This window comes from Gavia stellata, chromosome Z (assembly GCF_030936135.1).
Source record: "Gavia stellata isolate bGavSte3 chromosome Z, bGavSte3.hap2, whole genome shotgun sequence".
NCBI lineage: Eukaryota > Metazoa > Chordata > Aves > Gaviiformes > Gaviidae > Gavia > Gavia stellata.
This window is the reverse complement of record NC_082637.1, coordinates 25,256,147-25,265,539: the sequence shown is the minus strand read 5'-3', so window position 1 is coordinate 25,265,539 and position 9,393 is coordinate 25,256,147. Positions and strand designations below refer to the sequence as shown.

General features: G+C 47.6%; 1 protein-coding gene across 1 annotated transcript; it reads left to right on the top strand.

Moving 5' to 3' along the window:
• The first annotated feature begins 4,099 nt into the window (after window positions 1–4,099).
• On the top strand, window positions 4,100–9,393 carry CD180 (CD180 molecule). The gene is made up of 3 exons (XM_059834416.1): window positions 4,100–4,112; window positions 6,840–7,006; window positions 7,668–9,393. The coding sequence occupies exons 1-3, from the start codon at window positions 4,101–4,103 to the stop codon at window positions 9,391–9,393; spliced, it is 1,905 nt and encodes a 634-aa protein (XP_059690399.1). The 5' UTR covers window position 4,100.

The window sequence follows — 9,393 nt, the reverse complement described above, 5'->3', positions numbered from 1 at the left end:
CACATCACGTCCCTGTCTTTTCCAAGGGGCATCTAGGTCACTACCTGTGCAGGTGGTTTGCTCAAGTCATGGAAATTTCAGACTGAAGCTGTGGTGTGCTTTCAGCATTAACTTTAGTCATCAGTGCCATAGGACAGAAGCTGGTGGTTTGATCTTCTGCCAAGGAGCAACGGCAAAGCAGAGGAAGAGGAATTCCTGTGGCGGGGGGATGCTGCAGCCTGGCCCCGGCTACTCAAAACGCACACACCGGACAGGCTGGCGCCCAGCTGGGGAGGGCATCGCAGGCACGGTCCTGCAAGTCCTGTCCCTCTTGTGTCCCCACACCCCCGAGGGCAGGCAAAGGGACATTGCTCACATGCACGGAGAGCATGGGCTGGAGAGCACATCTGGGTGCAGTCTCCTGCCCTCGTTCAGGGTTTCAGAAAGGTCAGTCGCTGCAGCATGAAGCAGAGAGGTTTCATATGAAGTCTGGTAAAGTCTGACATTTTTTATGGCAGCTTTTTCTCCCTGCAGATGATTTACGCTCTTGCTGCATCTCCTTTTTTTACGCCTTTCCTCGGAACACAGGCTGAGCCCGCAGCACCTTCTGCACCAGCAGCAGAGCCCGTACAGGTTTTCCTGCAGGAAAATGTGGGTTTGTGGCAGGGCAGGGCAGGTGGTCCCGGTCCTCCCCAGCTGCTGTGTCCCCTCTCAGAGCACCATGTGGCTGCAGTGGGGGAATGGTCACAGCCCAAATCCCATTGCCTCAAGGCAAACCCCGGTCGGGGTTCTTAACATCCAGCATTTAAAGCAGTCATTGGGGTTCCTTTCTCTTGTTTGTAGTACCAAAGAAAACTACGAAGAAGAAAAATCCTGAAATCCATACTTGAAGGAAGTGACTGAAAATAATTATAATCCTTTGGTCCTGTATAGACAGGTATTTTGGAAGCCCTGCTGTGTTGGGTTGCCCATCCCTTCTTCTTCAGAGCTACAGAAACCCCAGAGATTGACATGATTCATCTCTTAAATGTGAAAGAATGAACATCTTATAGGAATTACGGAGGTGGTAAAGTCTGTTTATTATATATACACAACTCATTGCACACAACTCATTGCACATCTTTGCTTTTTTTTTTTTTAAATTTCTTAGACTGATTCCCAATTAACCCTACAGTTATTACAGGCAGATTTGACACCAGACAGGATTTCCCCTTAAGATGACCAGCCGTCCTCCTGCCCGGGTGGAGACGCTCCTGCAGGACCCAGGATCCCACCCAGAAACACCTTTCCGCAGCGGGGTTGGGAACTGGCATCCCCTGACTTCAGCATCGTGCCAACAGCCCACGTGATGCCCACGTCCGTGCCACTTGGCTGGGCTGAGGAACATGCCAGCACTTCACCGTCGTGGTCCCCGCTAGTGTTACCGACAATCGTAACGAAGAAAACTCTCCAAACCAAATGATAGTTCAGAAAGCCGACACTTGTTTATTGCAGCGCTGGGTGCATGGGGGATTTCTCCTCCTAACATGCACACCGGGTTAAAACCATGACAGGTATTTAAAACAGTTAACAAAGTTAGTTACGCCTGCTGGTTCTACCCCTTAATTAACTTTTGGTTAATACTTTTCTTACTTCATCTTAAAGTTACAGTTCTCTTTTAATTCACCATGTATGCTCAGAGAGTAGGGGCTTAATTGGGTTGGGGCTTTTCTAGCTAGGAGGTGTGTTGCTTAGCATTATAATGAGATTATAATGAGACAGGTTAACACGAGGGCACTATTTTGGCAGTCCATTCTATTTTTCTAAGATTTGTCCTTGTCTTAATTGTTATTGCTAGTTAGCAGAGAGTTAGTGAAGTCAGTCTTTATCTTTAATATGCCTAAGTGCCAGGTGCAGTTGTTATGAAGCATCTGCTTTACATTCTTCTTACTTGTTTTTAACACTTGCTTTTCAAGATGTTCTGTAACACTAGGACCGACACTAAACTCATGGATTGCTTGTGGACGTGGATGAGAAGAGGAACTTCAGTCACCCGATACCAATTTCGTAATGAATTCTTCAGCACCCGAAATTGAGGCAGGCCTTGTAATTCATTGTTTGCATCATAGAGCTTCCTGTTTCCTCAAAAAACACCGCCCCCAAAAAAATATCTCTGGAGTTCTTTATAGCCCTCTATGTCACACGTAAATTCTACGACACATAGTAATATACTTGCAGGAAGTGGCAGGATTAGCTTCGACTGATATCCCCTCCTGATTTAAGGGACTTTTTTTCCAAAATGACACGTTCATCTTAAATTTGAGGTTTCTGATATGGGTGGTTTGAGGAAGCATCCCTGCCACCAGGGCTCGTAGCCTGCCAGAAACAAGACAGGGTGCAAGTGCGAGCCCAGGCTGCCACCAGCCAGGAAAGCCCAGCGGGGAGGGCAGGGACACCCCAAGCCTTAGCCTTTGAGACTTGGCATGGAAAACAGTAAATAAACAAGGATAAAACACCCCAAACAACAAATTCCTCTGAAATTTTTGCTACCAGCTGCAGGGGGAGCAGGATTTCCAGCAAATGTAGAGCTAGCTGGGAAAGAGGCAGAGCTGTTAGTGGGATATGGAGTGAGCTTTTTAGCTTGTCATTCAGATAAGTTATTTTCTTTTAAATTTTATAAATTAAGGAGGAAGAAAAAAAAACCCAGCCAAATCAGATCAGCACAGAAGCATCCTAGCAGCAAACAAATACAGCAGCAGGCCACCAGCACCATGGCCTCTCTGTGCCCACCAGCCGCAACAGCCCACCCGAGAGGCTTAGGCAAAGATGCAAAAGGGAGTCAGCTCTGCACTGGATTTTAAGCTTTGCTCCTGCCACATTGCTCCCCTCTCCCCAGCCACCTGAGAGGATGGGCACAGCACGGCTCAGTTAAAACCCGAGGGACACATCAACTCCAGCTACCAGTGCAGCCGTGGCCTTCATACACTGTTTCAGAGCCAAAGCCACTGATTTTTGTGCATGCCTGTGGCATCAGAGAAGCCCGGGTGTCTCCATCTTCTCCGGTGTCAAGCTTGGTGCTCTCCAGATGGCATCTTGATTGCTTGAAGTTTCACTGATGGAGTTACCGGGGCTGGATCGGCTCTGGGGTTCAGCCCGCCTGGCCTCTCACCACCGTGCTGGGGCACGTTTGCTAAGCCCTGTATGTTTTCATCATGCTTTTCTCTACTAGGTGGTGAAGAATAAATGCCAGTTAAGCCTGCTGAAAACAAAGCTATCGAGCTAATAATTCAGCCGCTTAAGAAAGAAAAAAAAGGCAGGTTGAACGGGGTGGCTAGAGCGAGCACTCAGTGTCATCCAGGCAGCAAGGACCAGACAGTCACGCTTGCAGCTGCCACACACATGCCCATCTTAGAGATGGTTAGAAATATCATCCCCCTTCAGAAAACTAATCGTTACCTGTAATCTAAACACAAGAGGGAAAGAGTTCATTTTCAGATCTGTTTCTTTTCAGCTTTACTCTTTGTAACGAGAGAAGCATGTTCCTGCATCGTGATCCTTTTTGCAGCAATAAAGGCACAGATCTTGTGCCTATGTTTCTGTTGTTTTACAAGTTCTCGTGACTTTCACAAGCAATGCATCAAATTACTTTCCATTGTATTAAATTCCCCTTTGGTGAGACCCTGCAGTCTCATCTGCCCTTTTCTTGCTCTACCTCCTACTTCACGCTGAACTAACTCCCCTGTACTTAGTGGAGACATTTCATTCTACACAAGCATAAAGACCAATTTCCCTTACTTTAATTTTTAAAAAAAAAACTGTTCTGCCCCAGAAAAGTGTCAGTGCACAGTCATTTGACTATATTTAAAGCAGGGAAGTTCCTCTTTCACTCCAAAACTACTGTTTTGCTCACACTGAACCCAAGAGGTTCAGCAAGCATTTCTTTTCCATGCAACCTCCTTTCTAGCTGACTCGCCCAGTTTATCTGACCTTTGCTGCTCTGTCTCGCTTTCATTAAGGGAAGATAGCACAAGATCGTCCATTTTAACAACTCACCTCCGTCTATAATGGCCTGTGATTTACACTTTCCGATTTTCACAATATTTGCCTGCTTTAGCTGTGAAGCAGCCACCGCTGCAGAGACAATGTGCATGGAGGTGAGTGACAGCCAGCGGCCCCTCTCGAGATACCGGATCTGCACGTGTAGAGGATCAGTCTCTGGTGAATACTTGTCTGCTGATGTCTGACTGTTTTCAGTTCCTGAGGGGTTTCTCTCGGGGTGGGGGTGGGGGGGGGTGGATCTGAAGACCTTTATGGGAGAAACAAGGTGGGTGTCTGGAGATGTGCTCAGGGACATCAGTCACTGTCCTTCCTCCTCCTCCTCCCACTCGTGTGTCTGCGCACCCTCATGCTGCCGCTGCTGGGGACTTTGGGAGCCCATCAAACCAGCACTGTGCTTCACCTCCCAGAGAGCTGGAAGGAGGATAAAGTTTCACTGGGGTGTTTAGCAGATATCAGAGCTTAGACAGAGGACAGATGTAAGGATTTTTGTCTCATGCTTGTGCTCTCCATACAGGAATTTGTACACAGCGGTGGGATGATGGTGTCTCTATTTGTCGTTTGGTCGATGTGCGATACCACATGAGAATACGTAGAAAGTACCAGGGTTTTTCCAGGGGTGAGGGAAAAGGCTGATCCATGAGATTTTTATTTCTTTTTTCTGAAGTGGGAGACAAGGCAAAAAAAGTAAGGATTTTGATTCAGGGAAGAAGTACTGTGGAAACCCAGCCCTATGCAGCACACATTTGGGGCCAACAGCAAGTTTCTTGCTGAATTAAATGTACAAACCTCAAGCACTCGCCGTTGCACACGGGGATCCCCCAAGGGATGGTGCTCCTCAGCTCCCTGTGGGAGCTGCGCCGTGCCCCAAAGCACACAGAGAGAGCTTACTCGCTGATTTATTTGAATGGTAAAACACAGACACCATTCTCATTTATAGTGACAGCTAAACATTTTTTATCTGCCTAAACTGCACATCACAGCAGTCAGGTCCACGAGTTCTTCTTTGCTTATGGGTATTGAAAGCATCGGCTTTTCTAAATCTATGTTTTGCCATTTCTGTAGTTACCAGTGCTGTATTATTTCAGCGCTTCTAGGCTGGAGCCAAGTCCCCGTGCTACAGCAGGTATGGGGCTGGCTTGCTGCCCCTCGGGTCGTGCCAAGTGACCCGCCGCCGGCTTGTCCCACCCTGCGGTGCTGGACCCAGTGCTGTCCCCCCCCGGGTGCTGAGCTCCAGCCGGGCCCCAGCACGCCAAGGGGGAGAGGGACAGCAGAGGAGAGGGCATTTTCTTGTGACAGTCCCTTTCCACTCCCTCCCAGCTCTGCCACGTCACGGCCGGCTGCTCCCTGCCCCTGCTTACCGGGCCACGCTGTGCCCCGGCACCCACCGGTTACAGGAGGTGTGCCCATAGGAAAGGAAGAAAGTGTTTGCCGAGCCCAGCTTGTGCTTGCAACAAATACCGCTCTTTCCCTTCCAGGGAGGTTACCAAGTCCGCCACTGCCCGCCTGCCCCTCCTAAGCCACGGGCACAGGCGTGGTTTCGTCTCACTCACAGTCTCACGTAGGCGGAAAGACCCAAACCAAACCTCACGCGCCGTTCCCCAGGGTCCACACATGTGCACCTCAACAAAACCCTCCAAGCCACGTGCTCCCGCACCACGGGGCGCACACCTGCGCTGTCCTCTGCTCATCATGGAGTCCAGGCTCCAGTGCATTTCTCACGGGACATCCCACCACCTGTGCTTCCTTTCTTTGTGCCAATAGAATAGCTTTGAATCTCATTAAAATGGTCAGATTGGCCAACTGCGCAATAACGTGCTTTTACTTCCCCGCAAGCAGAACATCTCTGAGCTTCCTGGCAGGGTATCACCAAAGCTGCAGATCCCACGTGGCCCCAGGGACCCCATCCCTCCAGGCTGGTCCTGTAACCACCCAGGGCTTTCTCTGGGAGCAGAGCTGGGTGAGGATGAGGGTGGCACCGCGCTGGCTGCGCCATGCTCCCCATCGCGACTTGGCAGCTGGGACAAGTGCGATGTTCTGAGAACCTCCGCTGCCTTGAACGGCTGTGGCAAGCTATTCCGGGGCAGCATTTCCCTGCATGCCATAGTCCCAGGCTCTGCTTGACTTTGTGCAATCACCACGCAAAGGCAGGTCAAGCACATTTAATGAATTTCCCTGGTATCCACAGAGTAGATTTCTCTATGTAATAAATTGATTTATTTTCACTTAAACTGAAAAGCCTTCACAGAAATTTTAAAGACTCAGCATATCAGATATGATCTTTGTCTAGCCTGAGCTAAACCTTCCCACCATGCTCTCGCTGCAGTGTGTAACTGCAGTTCAGGTCCAATTAATGTGGACATGTTCCTTCTAGAAACATTCCCAGACCTGCTCTTTTTTACCTCCTCTCTGAAAGGTTTTCTTAAGACTTCTCTTAGAATAACCTTTGTTACAAGACTCATTAAATTCAGAACTTAAAACTACCTTGTGGGAATTCTTTCTTAGGGATTAATAATTCATCCAGAGTAAACAATCCTCATATGTGCTAACTTTGGTAAGAAAGTACTACAGATGAGACACACTTCAAATTAGTACAACAGAGATTCAAGGCATTCGTTTTAAGAACACAGTCCACAAAACCCCTGACCCGTGCATTGCAAGCCTGAGCGAAGGCTTCCTAGGGTTCTGGCTGCTATGTTTTTAAATAAATCAAAATTCTGTTTTGGTTTGTTTTGTTTGTTTTTTTTTTTTTTTTTAAGAGCCATAGTTTCCTATTTATATTTGCACTACATACTTCTTGCAGTTTTACTATATATTTTCCACAGATTACAGTAAATAAAAGCTATAGCTGTGAAGGTTTAGGACTGAGGAAGATTCCTGAAAAACTACCTGTCACAACCGAGACCCTCGACTTCAGCTTCAACGTGCTCCCTTCCCTCCAGAATTCAACCTTCTCTGAGCTGAAGTCTCTTCTCTACTTGGACTTAACAAGGTACGGGAGAGCGTCCTCACTTCTGCACATCAGGTAGGTCAAACCCCTTGCCCGGAGCTGGCTTCCTGAGGACAGCAGAGCAGCATCTCCCTGCCTTCACAGGGAAACCGCCAGTAGCACTTGCAGATGGCTGCAAAGTATTTTGCTGAGCAGAGATTGATGCACTTGGGCGATATCTAGGCTTCTCCTCTGGTGACAATCATTTGCAGGATGGTGGGTGAAATATGTATTTTCCACCTATTACTGCTGCTAAGACAGTCACTGAAGCAATTTTTAAATTCACTTTTCTATAAAGATATTGTTCTCTAAACCCTAGAGAAAGACAGCTTTGGTCCTTGTAAATGCCCAGCTTTCGCTATAGGAAAAGAGATTTTCATTTTATTAAGCTGGACACTAAAAACCTCACGTCTCCCTGACTTCTACAAATGTCTCCACACACCCACCATTTTAGGGCAGGTTTTTCTTCTCACCAGGACCCTGTATTTCAGTGTGAACTTACAAATACCAGGCAAACGCCAGTGGAAAAGACAGACACTATTATCCTGGTGAAGGCAACTGATTATGAGTTCTTACAGATACAAAGTGCAGTTTGGGTTATCACGTATACCGGGAGAGTTTTGCGAGATAGGCCACTGATGCTGGTTTCTGTTGCTTTCTCAAGGTGTCAGATCAACTGGGTGTACGAGGGCGCCTTTCACAGCAACAGGCATCTGAAGACAATCGTGCTGACTGGAAACCTGCTCATGTTTCTGTCTGACACAGCGTTCACTGGCCCACAGTCCCTGAAGCAACTTGTCTTAACGCAGACGGGAATAACCAGTATGTCCTTTATTCCAATGACAAATCTGGACAGCTTGGATACCTTCATCTTGGGCAGCAACCACATCTCTTCACTGCAGCTTCCTCCCAACTTTCCTACTCAAAACCTCAAATACCTTGACTTTCAGATGAACAACATCAGAGCAATCACAGCAGAAGATGTCCGCATTCTGCAGAAGACCAGCAATATAACTCTCATCTTTAAAGGCAATGACATTACATACATTGAACCTGGAGCTTTTCAGTCCCATTTCTACAGTTTGGACTTTGGGGGCTGCACTGACATCCCTGAGGTCTTGGCGGGGATCCAGAACTCCACAGCCCAGACCCTTTGGCTGGGAACATTTCACGGAGTGGAAAAGGAGCCCTACATAAGCCCAAATGTTTTACAAGGCCTCTGTAATATCTCTGTCAAGGATCTCTATCTGCAGCTACGGCACTTCGAAAACCTAAATGCCGACACATTTAAGTGCTTGACCAGGCTCCGAAAACTGGACCTAACTCAAACCCACATCAGCGTATTGCCCCCTGGCATCAGCGGTATGAGCTTGATAGAGGAGTTAGTTCTCAATGCGAACTCCTTCGGGCACCTCTGCAACATCAGCTCTGCCTCCTTCCCCTCCCTCACCCGCCTCCACATCAAGGGGAACTTGCAGATCCTCCAGCTGGGCTCTGGTTGTTTGGAGAAACTGGCAAAGCTTCAACATCTTGACTTAAGTAAGAGTCATATTGAAAGCTTTGACTGCTGTAACGAAGCACTGAGCGGTTTGAGCAGTCTTCGGTACCTGAATCTGAGCCACAACATAAAGCTCCATCTCCAAGATGTGCTCATTAAGGATGGTGCTAACCTGGAGCTGCTGGACCTAGCTTTCACTCCACTGCATATCAACACTTCACAGGGTCCTTTCCGAAATTTGCATCTCTTACAAGTGCTGAATCTTTCCTCCTCCCACATTAATACTAGCATTCAGCATCTCTTTCAAGGCCTGGAAAACCTCATGCTCTTGGACCTTAGTCAAAATAACTTTGAGTCGGGGATCATGCCAAAGGACAAACTGTTCCAACAGCTATCCAATTTAGAGGTGCTAATTTTATCATCCTGTGAACTGACAGCAATAGGTGGCCAAGCATTTTACAGCCTCAAGAAGTTACGGCATGTTGATCTGAGCCAGAACAAACTTACTGCATTCAGCACAGATGCATTTTCAAACCTCAAGAGCATCTATCTCAATTTTGCCCACAACAGGATCCATATTGTACCACACGACAAGCTAGTGTCCTTAGCTGGCCACTGCGTAATCAATTTAAGTTACAACCCTCTGGACTGCACCTGCCCCAATATTGGTTTAATCACCTGGTACAAGCAGAATCTGGACAAAATTGAAGACCCTGAAGGAACGAGATGCTCTGAACCCAAATGGCTAGCTGGGGCTCAGCTGGCCACTGTCTCACTCTCCTGTGGGATCAACACAGCAGGAATCATTGCAGTTGTCCTGGCTATTTTATCCTGTGGTGCCATCTTAATTTGGGGTGCTCGTTATTTCAAGCAAAATTACCAGCAAATATAA